Source organism: Sceloporus occidentalis, unplaced genomic scaffold (assembly GCF_023333645.1).
Source record: "Sceloporus occidentalis isolate IW3139 unplaced genomic scaffold, rSceOcc1.0.p SCAF_2, whole genome shotgun sequence".
NCBI lineage: Eukaryota > Metazoa > Chordata > Lepidosauria > Squamata > Phrynosomatidae > Sceloporus > Sceloporus occidentalis.
In genome coordinates, this window is record NW_028316982.1 from 196,859,520 (window position 1) to 196,879,083 (window position 19,564).

General features: G+C 41.7%; 1 protein-coding gene across 1 annotated transcript in view; it reads right to left on the bottom strand.

Moving 5' to 3' along the window:
• Positions 1 to 4,024: 4,024 nt before the first annotated feature.
• The window catches only part of DIPK2B (divergent protein kinase domain 2B), a 42,695-nt gene continuing 27,155 nt past the window's right edge, over positions 4,025 to 19,564 (bottom strand). Inside the window, exons 3-5 of the mRNA XM_089511904.1 lie at positions 16,088 to 16,261; positions 7,293 to 7,581; positions 4,025 to 5,103 (exon numbers count right to left, since the gene is read on the bottom strand). Of these exons, the coding sequence (XP_089368030.1) occupies positions 4,763 to 5,103; positions 7,293 to 7,581; positions 16,088 to 16,261 (804 nt within the window). The 3' untranslated portion in view covers positions 4,025 to 4,762. The remainder of the gene's footprint in view (positions 5,104 to 7,292; positions 7,582 to 16,087; positions 16,262 to 19,564) is intronic.

Here is a 19,564-nt window from a genome sequence, read left to right on the forward strand (position 1 = left end):
TTTGAAAGCATGTAAATGCAAGTAGATAGATAGGTACCACCTGAGTAGGAAGGTAACATAGGCCCCATACAGACAGGCCATAATAAAGCTGCTTCGGGTCACTTCCCATTTGCTGTTTAAATGTTGCATGCATCCTAAGAGTCCAGAAGCCATGCCAAAGCCACAATTTAGTCCTAAGGACTGGAGCACAGCTTTGGCGCAGTTTCCAGACTCTTAGGATGCATGCAACATTTAAACAGCATACCTCCAAAGTGACCCGAAGCAGCTTTATTTTGGCAGTCTGTATGGGGCCAGTGTTCGGTGGAGTCATGCTGGCCACATGACCACAAGAGTAGTCCTCGGACAACGCTGGCTCTTCAACTTAGAAGCCGAGATGAACACAGCCCTCTACAATCAGTTATGATGAGACATTAATGTCAAGGGACTACCTTTACCTTCACCTTGTAATCATAAGAGACATAGTACTGAGTATGATGGACCAATGGCCTGATTCTGTGTAAAGCAGTGCTTCTTAAGTTATCTTGTGTAGGAGATTGGCAATTCTTCCCCTAGTGCTTCAGGGGCCAGTACTGTATTTGTGCTCATTGGCTACAATTGATTGTTTCTTTTCTGGAAACCCCTGGACCAGCAGCTGATGGCTTGAACAATGGCACCTATCTGTGGACCACCATGTTGAACAGCACTGGTACAGGCCAGCCTTCTGTGATTATAGTAACAGCCAGGTACTTGCTCCTGACTGCACTACAGCATTGGTGCTCCCAGTCAGTACAAAGATGCACAGTCCTTGCAAATGGAAGCATAGCACTGGCACTACCACAAAGATACATCTTCTTTTCTTCAGGAAGCTCAAGTAATGTTAACACTGGGACTTGAGGGCAGGCTCACAGCTTTTTTGTGTTCTGCAAATTTGGTCTTCCAAATGTTTTGGGCTAAAACTCCTACAATCCCCTCTTTTATCCTTACAGTAATGTTTTTTAAATACTTTTATACTGTTTTAGATAAGTAGCATTCTAAGATATACAGCTGAATGCTACAGTTAGAATTGTTAGTGAAAACTGATAAAAAGAAAATTCATTTGAGACGTGGTGCTGGAGAAGAGTTCTGCAGATAGCATGGATGGATAAAAAGACAAATGCCCCAAGAACAATTAAGGTCTAAGTTCTCCCTAGAAGCCAGGATGACTAAATTGAGGCTGTCATACTTTTGCCACATAATGGGAAGGAATGACTCACTAGAAAAGATGACAATGCTTGAAAAGATAGCCGTAGGAGGAGGAGAATTGACTGAACCAAAGAAGACAGCCCTAGGTTCACAGGAACTGAGCAAAACTATTAAGATAGGGTGTCTTGCTTTATTCATAAGATCGCCATGGATTGAGTTCGACATGAGAGTACTTAATAATAATAAATATAACTTATTGAATTGCTTTGTAATGTTTTTCTGTCATCAGATTTTAAAATTTGTGCATACTTTCCAACTGTCCCAATTTGGCAAGGACAGTCCTAATTATTCTGTCATCTCACTTTTTCAGCTGCTTTTTAAATGTCCTGCTTTCTTTCTCTCCCTTTTAGAAAAAGCTAAAAGTTCCTTGCTCTAGAAATTGGTCTCATTTCAGGGACAGAGGTAGTTTTCCAATAGCTGATCCAGTGACAGTTACAGCTGAAGTTACCAATATCACTCCTACTTACCATATAGACATGGTAAGTGTGTGTTACAGTTCTTGGAGCTGTTAATACTCCACTTCTGGATGTATTCATAACCACAGTCTCGCTTGTAGGTCTTTCCATGGGAAGCAAAGGTTGAAAACACCATCATTCTAATCCCATACTGCTAAACTTTCTCAGTTTCATAAATCTGTAGCTCACAAAGGTAACGGCAGAAGCAGCTTGCAAGCCAAAGCTCTGTGAGATACATCTTGCAGACATCCAGCCCACAATCTTATACTACTAAACCTCTGCCATAATCCTGTAGTACATGGTCTTTCTTACAGAAGTCCCTGTGGAAAACAAGGACTGAAAACACAACCACTCCAATCTTATTCTGCTAAATTCTTCAGATCCTTAAATCAGTACCCCACAAAAAGATCACCAAGGCACATTCCGGACGGGCCCTATGGGGTGCCGTCGTTACGCGCAAGGGGCGGCGCTTCCTGATGCGCTTTGCTCCTCGTGCATAACGACTACGTCAAAATGGCGGTGCCGCATACAGATGGGCACTGCCATTTTGACGTCGCGGACACACAGCGTCCAGACGTCGCACACCAGAAGTGGTGCCACGAGTGCGTGCCTTGCACCTTGCGGCACCTCTTCCGGGGCACAGGAAGAAGCGCCATTTTGGCGCTTCTTTGTTGCTGCACCCAGGAACCGCACAGTTTGGCTCCTGTGGTTCCCGGATGCAGCAACCGGCAGCGGTGCGAGACCGCCCGTTTTGGGCAGTCTGTAACGTGCCCAAGTTTGCTTCTCCTTATGCATCTAAAGTAAAAGAGGGGTGTGTTTCCAAATCTTGTAGGCCAGGGGTGGTCAGCTGCAATAGATCCTGGGACAATTTTCAGCCCTGGGACATCCAGTGGCCAAATAGACTGCTAAAAATGCCACCATCTACAAAAGGCAAACTAGAAGTGGGTGAAAGTGTGTGTGTGTGTGTGTGTGTGTGTGTGTGTGTGTGTGTGAGAGAGAGAGAGAGAGAGAGAGAGAATGTGTGTATTCATATGTACACACCCATACAATAAACAGTGCAGTGTGGCCTTACAACCTATTTAAAAAGTAAATTGTCACTTCTACAGTTTTCTTGCAGAGACAGTTCACATGCACAACCTGTTGAGGAGGCTAGAAAAAAGGTGATAGGGGAGGCACTGGAGGGGCCAAGGACTATAAAAATACCCTTGGGGCCAACCAATTCTGTAGTCAAGGCCACTTGCGCTTAGCTCAGCACAGGATGCATGATTTGGCGTTCCTCCACAAACCTCCCTGCAAACCAAATGTTTGCTTTAAAAATGCTTTTAAAGATAGGCCATGTTACTTATTTAAAAAGAGTAATGGAATGCTTGTGGTTTAAACCTTGTGCAATAAAACACTGAAACGTGAATTCTGAGCCAAGAAATCTCCAGTTAAAATGTGACCTCAGCCATTTTTTGCCTTAACTAAGCTGCCATCTCTGAACCTCAACCTTCCCTCTTACATGGTTATTGTTGCATCATACTTTGAACACTAATACCACATTATTAAAAGAACATGCTAATGACAGTGATACTATTGCAGTCGGCCCGCCATATCCACGGATTCTTTATCCACTCATTCAATTATCCACAGCTTGAAAATATTCCAAAAATATATAAATCCCAAAGCGCAAACATTGATTTTGTCATTTTGTATAAGGGGCACCATTTTACTATACCATTATATATAATAGGACTTGAGCATCCATGCATTTTGGTATCCAGGGCAGATCCTGAAACCCAACTCCAGCAGAAACCAAAGGCTCCACTGTATTATTTTTTAAAAGGTAGAAATATACAGGGTTTTTTTCTCTTGCACCCTATACTTGGGGTGGAGAAATTGTGGCTTTCCAGATGTTTACTGCAATTCCCATTATCCCTACCATTTGGCCACACTGGCTAGGACTGATGGAGGTTGCAATCCAACAATGCAACAAGTTGCCACACTTGCTTTATTGTTTTCTGTTGTGCTGCACCACGCATTTGGACCACTTTGTACTAATTTGAGCCATTTCTCTTCTTGTCAAGATCACCTTACTGAGCAAAACCCTTTCTGATGCCACCTGATTCTTGTCCTCTTTCCCCCTCAACACTCATTTGTCAAGCTCTGCCTTACACAAACTCTCTCTCTCTCTCTCTCTCTCTAGATAATCATAAGTAGTTGGTGCAAGAATCACTTATGAGCCCATTTTATCCCATGAAGGCATCATGAAATTTGTATTAAACTCTTACACCTGTTTGTCCTTTTGTGACTGAGGCAAGCCTTTCTGTACCCACAGAAACAAATAAAAATTAGTCTGGATAGGAAGGTAAAATAGAGAACAGTTAAATTTAATATAGCTGTGGTGAAAGAAGATGAAGTGAAAACAACCAGATTGTGAGGCCTAAGTAGCCCCTAACTATTGATCCCAAGAAATCAACCCAGAATTGGTAGTGGGGCAGATGCACTAATGGTTGCAAACAGAAAGCCAATCAAACCCATGCCCCACCACAACCCCAGGTTCCCACCACAGCTGAGAAAGAGGGAAGAGTGACCTGAGACAATGCAGTTGGTAGTAAGCCTCTGCTTTCTTGAGAAGAAAAGGTCCCATTTCTAGTAAACAATCAGGGAAGATGTTTGGAGGTTATTCAAGAGTTGCTTTACATGCAGCCATAGAAAGCAGCTGCCTAAAAAGGGAATATCAGAAATGTGGCTTTGGCTCAAAGCTCTGTGGGAGATCTCCTAGAAGTCTCTATTGAGATACCAGCCTCTACAGCAGCTAGCTTTTGTGAGCTACTGTACATTCAGGTGAGGTAAATGACATATCTGAACATGGCCAAAATGATAAGTGGCTCAGAGATACATTGTCACATAGATACTGTGAAACTGACTTTGTGAGGTTTTGAAGATTGCTGACCCAACACAGCTACAAAGTGTGACCATGGTACATTCGCACAGTGAAAAAGAGTTCACATTCCCACTGGATTGAATGATTCCAATTCTTTTAACTTGAAAAGGCAAAAGAGGTATGTGGAGAATAGCTTTGGGATTCCAGTGAAACATTTTCTTCAGAATCTGACGCTGTATTTGCAGTCAGGGAAGCGGTAGGCAAAATGGGAATCACAGGTCCTCAGAGGTTTCAAAATCTCAACCAGCTCCTGAGCTGCCATGGCAATCTCTTGGGTGCTGAGAGAGCTGTCTGCACAGATGTTCAGAGCATGATCGATCTTCTTCTGCACAGGAGGCAGAAATGTTCCTTTTAAGAGCTTAGACAGAAGTTCTGCACACACCATGCTGAGGCTCTGGGTATGCTTGATGGAATTACAAGGCGGCTGCATGGACTGGGTATCTGTCACCAAGCAGCTAAAGATATCTTTCTCTTCCTGTTGTCCATCCATCCATTGACTGCCTGACAGCAATGATAAAAGATAAATAAAAAGTAGTTACAGATTTACTTCCTTAACTCTTAGATTGCCCAATTGTCATAGTTCTTTGGGTTCTGCACATTAAAAAAAAACCCTAACATACAAAATAGAAATAAAACTACTTGGATTAAAATTACAAGAAAAAAGATTTCACCTAAACATTAGGAAGAATCTTTATAAGACCAATTTGAGAGTGGAATAGACTGCCTTGGAAGGTAGCGGATACTCTTCTCCTTCTGAAGTCTTTAAACAGTGGTTGGATGGGCATCTTTCAAGAGTGCTGTAGTTGTGTATTAATGCATGACTGTGAGTTGGAATGGATGGCCCTTCCGTGAACCCATGATTCTACTGATACCAAAACCAGAATAAATCCAGCAGGAATAGATGAAAACAATGCAATATATAATAAAGCTAAAATAAAACCAGCCACATTATTAAAACAGAGCCAAGATTTGAAAGCACCATACAGTTCTTGAAAAATCTGGCAGAATAAAAAGTCTTTTGCTGGTGTATTAATAAAATAATAACAGGCAAATGTTGCCTCAGTGTGTTTCAAACTACTCCATTTAAAGATTGACTAGCTGTCTTTGTGTCTATCTTAACTTATACCCCATTGCATAGTCAAAAAGTAGCCCTAGAATAGCTTACAAAGACATCTGATAGTTCCTGCCCAAAGGTTTACAGTCAAAACGTAAGACATACACACAAAGTAAAGCAGGAGGCTTGGAGGCTGAACTCTAGACATGAAGGAGAGGAAGAAGACTCTCATGTGAAATCTGTGACAGGCTACGAGACCACAATCTCCTCTTGGCTTCTCAGAATGAGAATCTAGTCCATCAATAACATATTTTTATTTTTATTTATACATGCACACAGACATACACATGCACACACACACACACACACACACACTATGATGGTCCCTGAATAAAACAAACCCAGTCCACAAATGGGCAAGAAAGAAAAGAAAAGAAAAAGATCAGGCAAGCTTTTGGGTTTTCAAGAATTCTTCATAAAGCTACACAATACAAAAATTGGAGGTAAATCAGGACAGTCTTTAAAAATTTAGGTCTCAGGCTATAGCCATGAACTTATTCCAAGATGCAAATTGCATAATGCAGAAATCATTGGATTATGTACATCAAAGGAGAGTAAAGTGCACCTCCCAGGGCTCCCCAGGGGTTAGAGAGAGAAAGAGTCAGAGGTCCAGAACACACTGCAGAAATAATCTAGTTTGGGACTGGTTTAACTACCCTGGCTCAGTGCTAGGGAATCCTGGGAAATGTAGTTTATTGTGGCACCAGAGCTTTCTGACAGAAAAGACTAAATTTCTCACAAAATGACAGTTCCCAGAATTCCCTAGCATTGAGCCAGGGCAGTTAAAGCGGTCTCAAACTGGATTATTTATGTAATGTGTTTTGGACCAGAGACAAAGAGGGAGGAAAAGGTTTGAGGGTAGGACTAGGAATATGGAAATCAAGGTTCATTTCCCAGCTTGGCCATAAAACCCACTGGATAACCTTGGGGAAGCTCTGTATGTGTGTGCATGCATGCGTGTGGCAACAATCTCCAAGCTCTCCTGGAGGCTAATGTACTCCCCTAGGCTTCCACAGTTGCTCACCTCTGCTGTACAGTATCAGATTATACCTAGCAATGCATAGTATAAAGAAGAGGCAATTATGTGTCTCCATTTCTGAAAATATAAATGTTGTTGCATATTGTGTGGAAAACTATTGTGGTTCAGGAAGAGTTCTTTCCCAGCTCTCTCCCTTGCCAGACTATCTTTCCACATGCCAGAGCTTATTGATCATTCAGGGACATATGTTTGAAATAAAATCATCCTATAAGGGCCATTGCTGTCTTTGTTGAAACCTGCTACACTTTTAACAGCAGACAACCATGTGAATGTATTTGCATGAATAAAACATGTATATGTGTATACACACACCTTCATCTGTGTAATTTCAGTTGAGTGTTTGAATTTAACAATGACACAGAATCTGCCAGCTTGGCATTTGTTTGGAGATTGCCACTAATTGTTGCCTATTGTCATTTCAGTACACTGCCCTACCATTAAATGCCTGAACCTAAAGAGCCAGTGAATAAAATCTAATTTTTGTCCTGTCTCATATTTTCTTGTGACAGACGCTTATTGAAAGATGAAAGTGGGTACCTTCCTGCTTGTCAATGACTCCCAGAGTGCTGGCATCCCGGATGAACAGATGTCCATCACTGAAAACACCAAATGTGCCAGCATCCACACGGGTAAAGTAGAAGAAATAGTTCAGGTCATTATTTGTCATGGACTCAAGAACAGCAAGGACCTGAAGAGCCAAGTCTGCTGCCACATCAGAAGAAGCACCATAAAAAGCCTTGAGGGGCCTGGTGCTGATAGTGACTATCAGCCGGCCACAGGACCCCAAGTATTTTGGAAATGGCCAGCCTTCTGCTCCAGGGAAAATCTGCCAAAGAGAGAAAGAGCTGTTATTGTTGGTAATAACAGGGAATGATTTAGAAAAATATTGGGATATAGAAATGTCACCTTTATTGTCAGCTCTTTTAGACTTGCACAGCCAACCATTACATTGTCTTTATATCTCATTTCTGGAAAGATTGGAGCAGAGTATAAAAGACTTGCAATGTTTTATGACCTCTTTTTTGCAGATACTCATCTGAATAGGTGTCAAAACTAGAACAACCCAGACCGTGAGGACATTTAGGGCAACACCAGTCCGAAAATATCAGCATATATTTTGCATACTCTGCCAGCTAGCTTCAAAATCATGCTGCTGGTATCTGCTGTTGTTCTCTCCTTGAGGCCCCATCACACTTTAAAAGTGTAGCACTCTGCTTCCTCTTTAACTGTCATGTGCACATCCTATAGACTCCAGGGATTTGTAGTTTGAGGACACACTAGAGGAACTCCTTGTACAGAATTCTAAGAGCCTCTACAGACCGCCTTATAAACCAGCATGGGAGTGGCATGGGTGTGTGGTGTACACATGCCGGCTGCCCCCATGCTGCCTCCTTGCCGGCGTCACACCACATGCACTCCGCTGGCACCATGTTTAAATGCGCTGTGCCAAAGGAGCACTGAAAAGCCACCACCACAGTGTAAAAAGGAGCCCCTTTTGTTGCACTGCAGAAAGGCCAGATCAGGGCCACAGTGTGCAGTTGCCACAGCCCCAATCTGTCGAGGAAAAGGGTGGCAAGGAGCCACTCCTTAGGGGCCATCTATTGAGCCCCTAAGTAGCCCTCCCTAAACTACCAACCTCATAGGATGTTGCCATGGCAGCTGAAGTGAAATATACTGCTAAAATTGTGTAGTGTGAAAGGCGTGTCTGGGCTCAGAATGGATAAATCCAGTTCTGATCTCCTCAGATCAAAATTTCTAAGGTGCTCTTTCATTAATTAAAACTCTGTCATTCTGTGGATAAAAACAGGGCTTTAAAAAGTGAATGAGCCAGTAAATTAAAGAAAGGGATGTGGACATGAAGAGGAGATTATAAAAGAAAAGGGGAACGCAAGAGAAGGAGTTGAGGTGGAGTGGATAAGAAATAGATTTTTCAAAAATTCATGCAGCTATTTCTTCTTGCCCAAAGTCAAGAATAAGATGAACAAAGGAATAAAATCATGGATGAAATATCTCCCTTAATTCTGGTAAGGTTCTTAAGTGCTCACTTAAAATTAAATTAAGGGTAATAAACATTCCTCTGCTGCTGCCACACTGCAGAGTTAATGCAGTTTGACACTGCTTTAACAGTCATGGCTTCATCCTATGAAATCCTGGGATTTGTAGTTTCTTGTGGCACCAGAGCTCTCTCACAGAGATGGCTAAACATCTCAGAAGACTACAAATCCCAGAATTCCATAGCACTGAGACATGGCAGTTTAAGCACTGTCAAACTGCATTAATTTTGTGGAAATGCAGCCATAATTACAAGGAGGTTCTTAGCTTTCTCATGTAATGTATTGGCACTTTTCTACTAATTTCGCTGGAGATTATCACATGAGGGCCAATTGAACAATAATCACATTATCTAAAGATAATGGAAGCATAATGCTATGATGATTGATATTTTCACACAGTCGTGCATTCGTGTGATAATAACAATATAAAAACAAAGGAGAAACACAATTGCATTCCACGTACATCCATTCTTGTATCATTAGTATGTCGTTACTGAATGTTTCACACATGTGCCATTTTCATGCTACTGTGCATGTCTGAAAATCATTGTTCCATCCCAAACAGAAGAAAATAAAATTTATGTATGTAACATTTTATCCAGTTGAAAGAAGATTGTGCCCGACACCTCAAAATAAGAAAGATATCCACTCCAAAAACAATGCTAGCAATAAGAACGAATTGCCAATACCAAAATGCATTCTGGAAAAAGGTCTTGGATTGCTCTGTGATAACGAGAATGGAACATTATTGGCTTCTGCATCTTCATGATAGTATGAATGAAGTGCTATCAGCAAGCCATTTGTAGGGTTTCCTCATGAATAAGAAGTTACGTGAACTGTCCATGTTCTTAACAAGAGAAGCATGGGATGACCACAATGTGATGTGAAAATCTCCATGCGATCGCGTGAACATGACAGGAGCATTTCCGTTTTTCTCCCGTTTCTTATCTTTGTATGATAATCTCCAATGTCTCTGATCTTGTACAAGCACCATGTCCGGGAATGCTGCCAGCACACACACACACTGATAATGATGGCACAGCAAAGAAAACAAGCAATGCAGCCAACAGACAGTTTACAAACCTTTCTCCTGTCTGAATAGAGTGAGCCACAAACCAAAGCATGAGTCAGGATTCTAGAAGTCTCAAATGCCAGTTCAGTCCAAGGTCAAGGATGCCAGAGGGGTAAGTTGCCAAGTCCTTATCGAGGTCGTAGGTTCAAGGGTAGTCACAGATCTAGGATGCCAAGGGTCCAGGAACAAAAACAGAGGAGCCAGAGCCAACAGCATTCAGTACATTGAACTTGTAATAAACTCTGACAAAGGGTTGGCTTTTTCCAGCTCCCTTAAATCACAGAACCACTCCCTTATCACAGCTATTTCTTATCTACAGAATGCTTCTCTGCAAGCCTCCTAGAACGCCACAGGCATGCCCTTTCTGCTCTCCTTTGGCTAAAGGGAGGAATCTCCATGCTTTGCTGCTCTAAGTCTGGCACTTCCACTGGGGCAAGACTGGGCTGCTGAGCCTCAGGCTCCTCTGGAGGAGATCCCACAGAGCTAAGATCTGGCTGAGTCACAACTACTGGGACAGGGAGAGCAGAGCTGGGACCTGGCGGGACAGAACTGGGACCTGGCACAGCCTCAGGTTCCCCCTGCACCTGAGGGGCCAAGGCCTACTCCTCGTCCTCCTCTTGACTGGCCATGACACTCCACTGGCTTTTAGTAGGATTATAAGCATATATAAGGGAGAACATATATATATTATCACTGAAGAACTACAATCCAGTTTTTTAGTTTGTCAAAATTATATTTGGATCAAACACCTGTCTGTTGCATCCAGCAGTTGCCTAATTAATGTACTAATTCAAAGCAGGTGATGTTTAGAATTAGTACATAGGTGATTATAGGTGACGGTGTGCCTTTTCTTTCACTGAAAGTCATTTAATAGCTCCCATTTCCAAGGATCCATCATCCAGAATATTGAATCATAGTCCCATTCTCTCTCTCTTGCTCATGTGTGTGTGTTATTAGTGCACCTCACCACTTTGAACAAATTGGGAAAAACATAAGGGAGAGCAAAGGATAAACAGGCTTCCATCATTTTAGGCCACTGTTTCACAGATATGCACTCTCCTGCTGTTTTGGATTCCAAATTCCATCAGCCCCAGCTGTCATTGACAATATTGGGAACTGTAGTTCAAAACATCTGGATGGTGCCAGGCTGGAGACTTGGACTAGGATCCCACAGGGATACAAAAATCCATAGATGCTCAAGTCCCATTATATACAATGGCATAATAAAATGGTGTTCTTTATATAAAAAAACAAAAGGTTTGGTTTTTGGAATTTATATATTTTTACAATATTTTCAAGTCGTGGATGAATCCATGGGTAAAGAATCCATGGATACATAGTGCCAACTTTATCTATAATTTGCATGTCAGCATTTACAATCAGACTTATGCTCACTTGTACTCACTTACATACTCACATACAATCATATATCCACATCACTCTTGAAAACCAAGCATAATTACATAATACTTGTCCTGGTTTGTTAATAGCTTTCTTTTATCTCATGGAAAAAGTTCAGGAAGAACTGTTATTTTTCATTAAATTGATGTTTCAAAATTATATGTTGTACATACTTAGTCATGATTATATGCTAATTTATCTCTGCCACCCCATGAACCTTTGCTGTATTAAAATGTTGTGGCATTTAATTAGATAGAAAAGAATTGGTTTTACTTTTGCAAGTTTTTTTTTAATTTGAAGGGTGAAGTTAATTAATGAGCCAAATCAAGGCTAAAGTGATACATGTGAACTTTGCTTATGCTATTTTTCTAATTTAAGAAAGACTCAGAAAATTATCTCTTCAATCGAAAGGCATTTGCTGCAAAGTTGTCAGAATGGGTGAAAGTACAAGTGTGTCTCTGAAATGCACGCATGAGTAACCAGCTTTCCAAAACTGTGTAGTATCTCTCAGTTTTCACTGCAAATGCTGAAAATGGCTGTGGGCTAAAATTAATAATTTCAGTCACCAAGCTAGTGAAGGCAGCAAAATAAAACAGAACAATTAAAATGTGTTACTTTTTGTGAATACTGGGGGAGGGGGGACTTTAAAAAGAATAATGAATCTAATATGTTAATTTTAATAAAATGACAACCTGGAGTCCTCAGGTGATGCTTGACTGTATCTCTCATTAGCCCCAGTGAAGACTCACTAGCTGGACATGGTGGAAGTTGTAGGGATTATAATATTTTGAGACCCATAGTTAGAAGAATCTCAAGGTCCTGAAAGCCCTGGGGCATTAGTAGTTGATGGCTTCTTTCCATGCCTGTGGGACAGCAAATCCACTCCATGGCCCTGTACCTATTTTGAAGATATCATCCAACACCTTGAGAGGCTATTTTAAAGTTGGATTAAAGGCTAAATTGGATTCACTACTCCAATGATATGGGAGCCCCTAGTTGCCATGCTCGGGAATCTAGACTCAGTGAACATATGTCTCTCACTGGATCTTCTGAAGAAAGTGACTCCACTTCTGTCCAAGGAAAGTTTCTGATGCATAAGACAAGACACAGACAAGGAATAAAGCTTGGCAATAACAAGTTACTTGTTGCAATAACTGTCTGTTGTGTGCCTTCAAATCATTTCCAATTTGTGACAACCCTAGGGTGAACCTGTCATGGGATTTTCTCAGCTGGAATTCTTCATAGGAGGTTTGCCATTGCCTTTTTCTGAGGCTGAGAGCATGTAACTTGCCCAAGGTCTCTCAAGGGGTTTCATGGCCGAGCTGGGAATCAAACTCTGGTCTCCAGAGTTACTGTCCAACACTCAAACCACAACACCACATTGGCTGTCATTATGTTATTGCATATAACTAAAAATACATTACAATTAGTTACTTATATATTAGTTATATGCAATATATATTAGTTAAATGCAATAATTAATTACTCTTTGCAATAACTAGGAAGTTAATTTACATACATCTATAATGGTGAAAACTTTTCTTTGTTGAACTGTTTTTATAGTTACAGGGTGCAACCACACTAAACAGTAGAAGAGGACTATGGTTCTAGTTCAACCTCTTGTCATCTTGTGGGTGTTGAGGTGATGCCTGTTTTGTACGATAAACCATCAGCTTGTAGCCTTCAAATTTTGCAAAAATCACCAACAGAAAAGTAACTTTTCAGCTGTGTTGGAGAAAGAGGATTATACATAGTTGCTCTGAAACTGAACTGAAATGGTAACTTAATTCTCTTGGGGGGGCAGGGGGGGCTTTGAAATTATAACAATAACAAATTAACTTTAAAAAGTAGCTTTCCAAACTCTTAGAAGGAGTAAAACCAAGAGAGATAGATCACTAGGTATCAAAGCTAGTTATGAAAGAAGTTTGAAAATCTTGTCCCAAACAGGCTTGCTGTTTTGTGTGAAGTCCACACCAAGCCAATTGAAAGCTCATGGAGGTGGGGAACGGGTGCCACTTTACCTACGTGACAATATAAGAGTTGATTGTAGCTCACATTGGAGAAAGGGCACTGCCTGCAATGTAGGTATGGCGATGGATAAAATGAAGGCATTGCTCCTTCCCAATAAGAATTCTGCCACCCTCAGTGGAATTTATAGTAGTAACTTAAACCTTTAGCTGAGTATTTAGAAAGGCAGATGATGATGATGATGAGGAGGATAGTCAGCCCTCTATATCCACAGATTCTGCATCCATGAATTCAACCATCCACACCTTGGAAATAATCTCTGCCACTTCCCCCCAAAATTCCAAAAAGCAAACCTTGATTTTGCTGTTTTATATAAGGGGTGCCATTTTACTAAGCCACTGAGCATCCATGGATTTTTGTATCCTTGGGGAGTCTCAGAACTATTATTATTATTATTATTATTATTATTATTATTATTATTATTATGTTTTTGTTTTTGTTTTTGCTTATGTTTATTTCTCTCCTGCCTTTTCCCCAGACTGGGATGCAAACTGGTTTGTAATTATTTAAAAAAAATAAATCCATAAGATACAAAAGTTAAAACATAATTAAATAATCAGGAAAAAAAATCTAAATCTAGGTTAAAAATATATATAATTAAAATGTGCGTGCACACACACACTCACACAATGTAGGTATTCAAATAAAAGGTGCAGGCAAGGTTATCATGGGAATGGAAATATAAGAGTTTTAGAAATTTGGAGACTGAAGGAAAAATTCATGTAATGGGGCACAATTATTGCCTTTATTGTATGCCTGCAAGTCATTTCTGACTTATGGTAGCCCTCATGCAAACCTATCATGAGGTTTTCTAGGCAAGATTTGTTCTGAATGGGTTTACCTTTTCCTTTCTCCCAAACTGAGAGAGGGTGACTTGCCCTGGGTTACCCAGGCTGAATTTACACTGAATTTACACTGCAGAAATAACGCAGTTCGACACTGCTATAACTGCCATGGCTGAATGCTATGTCATTCTGGGAACTGTAGTTTGTTGTGGCACAAGAGTTCTCTAACAGAGGTGACTAAATATCACACAAACACCTACAAATCCCAGAATTCCATAGAGCAATGGCAGTTAAAGTGGTGTCAAACTAGATTATTTCTGCAATGCAGATGCAGCCCCAGTGGGTTTCTATGGCTGATCAAGGATTTGAACTCATAGTTCAGGGCCCAAACCACTACCATTGCTATATCCATTGCAAAGTCTCAAAAAGGGCTCATCAGGTGAAGGGATAGTGTAAATTTCACCCAGAATAACCCAAAGGCACACCAGGAGGAATATAGACATTTGTTGTTAACTACCCTTGAGTTGATCTCGATTCAAGGCAACTCTGTGGATGAGACATCTCCAAGACCCTCTATCCTCCACTATTTTCCACAGTTTCTGCAGATTCTTTCCCATGGCCTCCTTAATTGAGTCTATCCATCTAACCTGTGGTCTTCCTCTCTTTCTAATTCCTTCCAGCTTTCCCAACATTATTGTCTTCTCTAATGAATGCATCTTCTCATGATGTAATCAAAGTACAGCAGCCTCAGTTTAGTCATCTTTGACCCGGTACAGACGGTCCCCGAAGGACACCCTTGTCACGTTCAAGGGGCGCTCTGCCCACACTCCTCTCACCTCTCACATGTGATGAGGGTGTCCTCGCTGCATGGCGCCACCACCATCTTTTTGCAGAATTTTGAGCATGATTTTGCTTGCATGGGTGATTGGTGCTATGGTGCTATAGTTGCTGCAGTCTTTTGTGTCTCCTTTCTTGTGGATGTGGATGTAAATTGATCGTTTCCAATCTGTTGGCCACTATTGTTTTCCATATTTGTTGACATATGTTGGTTAAGAGTGGGGTTGATTCCATGGGTGTGCGTTGTAGAAGTTCAATTGGAATGTCATCTGTTCCTGGTGATTTGTTTTTCCCAATTTCTCTTATTGCAGTTTCTATCTCACTTTTTAAAATTTGTGGTTCATCTTCATATGGCTCTTCATTCCATGTATCCTTCATTTTTTCATCTCTTTTGTATAGCTTTTCTGTGTATTGCCTCCAATGTTTTTTAAATTTGCTCCTGGTCTTGAATTATGTAATTTGTGTTATCATAGAGCATCCTAGTTCTTGGTTTGAATGTCCTTTAAATTTTCCAGATCTTGTGGAAAAGGTCTCTCGTTCTTCCTTTTTGTCATTGTCTTCTAATTCCTTGCTTTGATCATTGTAGTTATTGTCGTCATGTTTTCTCACTAGTCTTTGTACTGCTGCATTCTTGGTTCTGACCTTGTTTCTGTCTCTCTTTTGTTTTGCTTCTCTTCTTTCTTTTACTGTTTGAAGCATTTTACCTACCATCCATTGTTTCTTCTCTTTCTTTTTGACTGCTGTATGCATCCTTTATTGCATCCCTGGCCTCTGCCCATAGTTCCTCTGGTTCTTGGTCAATTATGCTTAATAGTGCAAAACTGTTTATTACATTGTCTGTGAATTCTGTTGAGATGTTGTTCAGATCATGTTTTGGTATGATGACTGATTTTGATTTTTTTTGTTTGTTTAATGGAATGCATGTGTTTTTATCTTTTCTACCATGTTATAAACATGTTTTAAACTTTTTAAATAGCTGTTTGATTTATTTAGGTTTTGACTGTTGTGTTAATAAAGGTTTTAGTTGTACTTTGTTTTTACTTGTTCTATGCCACCCTTGGGTCCTGTGCCATGAAAAAAGTGGATATACATGAAATAAGACAAGGCAATATAAGATTAATAATTTATGCTACAGGAAGGTCAATGCAGTTCTACCTGTAACATGATGGGATGAGCATTAACTGATAATGTGTAGAGGAGGCGCAGTTTATCACGATCTGTGAAATGATCCATGTAGACACTCCCAGCATCTGGCACTTCAGCATATCGGCGCACTATTCGATCCAGGAGCCGTTGAGAGGGGCAGTGGAGCATTGGTGTATGCAGACCCTGGAAAAGGAATGGAGGGGAAAGAGTTTGTTATTATTGTTGTTGTATGCCTTCACGTCATTTCCGACTTCTGACGACCCTAAGGCAAACCTGCAAACCTATCATGGGATTTTCTTGGCAAGATTTGTTCAGAGAAGGCTTGCTTTTGCCATCCCCTGAGGCTAAGACCATGTGTGGGTTTCATGGCCAAGCTGGGAATTGAATCTTGGTCTTCACAGTCAGAGTCCAACACTCACCATGTCACTTTGGCTCTCAGCAGAAAAGGAGCAAACCTTATATTTCTTTGCATTTAACACAGTAGCTTAATGTAATGGGCAAGTACAGTGGGTCCTTGTTATATGCGGGGGATCCGTTCCGGACCCCCCCCCCGCGTATACCAAAATCCGCGTATGTTCAAGTCCCATTTGTCCCAATGGCGGCGCGTGCACGCGTGCCGCCATTGGGGACAATTTCCATTTCCTCCCTCTCCTCCCTCGCTTCCCTCCTCCCTTCCCTCCCTGCCTCCCTCCCTTCCCTTTCCCTTACTTACCTTCACTCTCTCGGCGCAGTGGCTTGGCCTCTGCCGCCGCCGCTGCGGGGGTAGCCGGGTAGCAGCGGTGGTGGCGGAGGCCAAGCCTCGGCTTCCTCGCCGCCGCCGTGAAAGGGCACGATGGCAGTGCTGGAGGCCTCTTGGTCCCCAACAGCACCGCCACTGGGCCTTTCCGACGGCGGCGGCGGCGGCAAGGAAGCAGGGCTGCCGCACCGGAGGTCTTCAAGGCCTCCCACGCCGGCATCCAGCCTACTCCAGGCCTCCGCTGCTGCGGAAGGGCCGGATACTGGTGCTGGAGGCCAAGAGGGCCCCAGCACTGACACCCGCCCTTTCTGCGGCGGCAGCGGCGGCGAGGAGGCCGGGTGCTGGCACTGGAGGCCTTGAAGGCCTCTGGCGCTGCTGCCCTCCGCACCTCCTCTTCCCCACCTCCGCGCCTTTTTTTTTGGAAGAGGAGGCGCAGAGGGCAGCAGCGCCAGAGGCCTTCAAGGCCTCCAGCGCCAGCACCCGGCTTCCGCTGCCGCGGAAGGGCCGGGTAGAGGTGTTGGAGTCCAAGAGGCCCCAGCACCGATACCTGGCCCTTCCGTGGCCGCAATGGGGACAATTTCCCGATTTGCCATCCGCGGATGCTCAAATCCGCGGATGGCAAATCCGCGTATAAGGAGGGCCGACTGTATTACATATCTCCCTTTCCAGGACCTGAAGAAGTTACATTTGTCGATCACATTGTCAAAATTGCTAAGGCTGAATCTGGTGTATTCTGGACAATGGAGACCAAATAAGAAATGCTTCCAAACTCTGCCTCTTTGAAGTTCAACAGGTCACAGGTTCCCCAGCAATGATTTAAACCATGATTAATATAAATTGAATGAAAGGAATGTAAGTCTAACTATTAACAGGCAGTAAGCCCTGTTGAACAAAGTGGAGCTTCCTTTGGAATAAACATGGATAGGTTACTGCTGTTTGTTTAGAAGGAATCCAATGTTTTCTAGTATAATGCTTGCTCAGTATTTCAGAATAAATTTAATACTCTCAGTACAATCCATTCTCATGAACATGTTTGAAGCTGCGCACATTTCTAAAAGCTTTTCCTTTTAAGGGCAAATAAATAGGCAGGATATTTAAAAGAAAAAAGAAATCTTATTCCAGTATGAACACAATGAACATGTTCAAAGGTTATGGAGAAGTGTAGAGAATTTTTCTCTGTATAAAAGAAAACAAGTCAACATATTTTTGTAGGCAGCATTATAATGAAGATATTCATTATGGTTTTTCCTACTGGAAAACTTAAAATAAAAGTCGGAAACTCAAATCCACAATATGTCACAGACAGAAAACAGTTACAAAATAGGTTCCCCTTGCAAAGATTGCTTTCACAATCTAACAATTTTGTAGAGGAAATAAATGATTAGATCCAGTGGCTAAATTGAATGTTTGTGCTCAAAGGCAGTTTACTGCTGAATACTAGTTTGGGAAGTGAAGGGAGAAACCACATAAGAGGGGAGTCGCTTTTATGCCTGTTTTGTTGTCTTTCTAGAGGCATCTGGTTAGCCTCTGTTTGAAAGAAGATGATGGACCAAGAAAACTTTCATGATCCAACAGAGCTCATGTTATTCATTAGGATGGTCTATAGATCAGGGTAGGGAGGTTTTTTTCTGCCTCCAGTGGCCACCCATTTACATCCCCTCCCTCCCTCCCTCCCTTGGGTCTGGAGTTTGGAAAAGTTACCTCTCCCTGAATCCTTTCGTTGTCACACCTACTCTCCCAAACTCTGATATGCCTTACTCAATAGTTACAGATAAATAGCACCTGGCATGCTCCTCTCAGACCTCCTCCAATATTTGACTAATGTGTTCAGCAAGAAGGGGGATTCAGCTGAATATGCATCTGCATCTGCCCACAACTGGGATCTCTCCCTGGAACTTCTCAGTGGTCACAATAGGCAACATTCTTCTCCCAGTGCCTTACACACTGAATACCCTCATTTGATCAGGTTGAATATCTATGTAGGACTAATGTCTTCTGCCATAACAGGGGATATGCTCGTTGCCTTTAGCATCTGCTGTTCTTTTCCGGTAGCATGAAACCTTTTGCATTCCCTGAGAAGCCATGTTTTAAAGCTAATCTAGAGATTATTTTTTACAAGTTAATCCTAAATACTGATGGCAAGTGATGGTTACTGGTATCTGAAATACACGGATCCTTTGTGGCATGAAAGTGTGGTTCATGTGCAAGAGAAGAGTATGGAAAGATAACTTTTTATAGATTAGAACTGGCCATTCTGGCTTCTAAACTGCAGTAAAAAAATTTCTTCCAAATTCTGAAAGAGTTTTATGAAGAGCTGCATACAGGAGCACAGGCCAGTAGGAAACAAATTTGCATAAAATTGTACAAGCTGTTATACACACACACACACACACTCATCATCATCATCATCATCATCATCATCATCATCATCAAATAGATCCAGACCCCTGGGAAATAGATTCAGGGCCAAGTTTCCAGGGGTCCAGGACTAGCAACATTGTTTCTTGCACATAAACATAGAGTTAAATCAAGGTTGTTTCTGGAGCAGGCAACATTCTCAGTACCAAGCAACTGTAGTTTGCAATAAAGGTTTTTCTTGTGTCAGATGAAGTAATCATTGTGGCAGGCTGCTCAATTGATAGCAGGGTCAGGCAGGGCAGGCTGTGTAAAGTGAAAAACATTATTTCATGGTCTGTCATTTTGATTCAAGTATGTTAAGGTTTGTCATAATTCTTTCCACTATAAAAGAA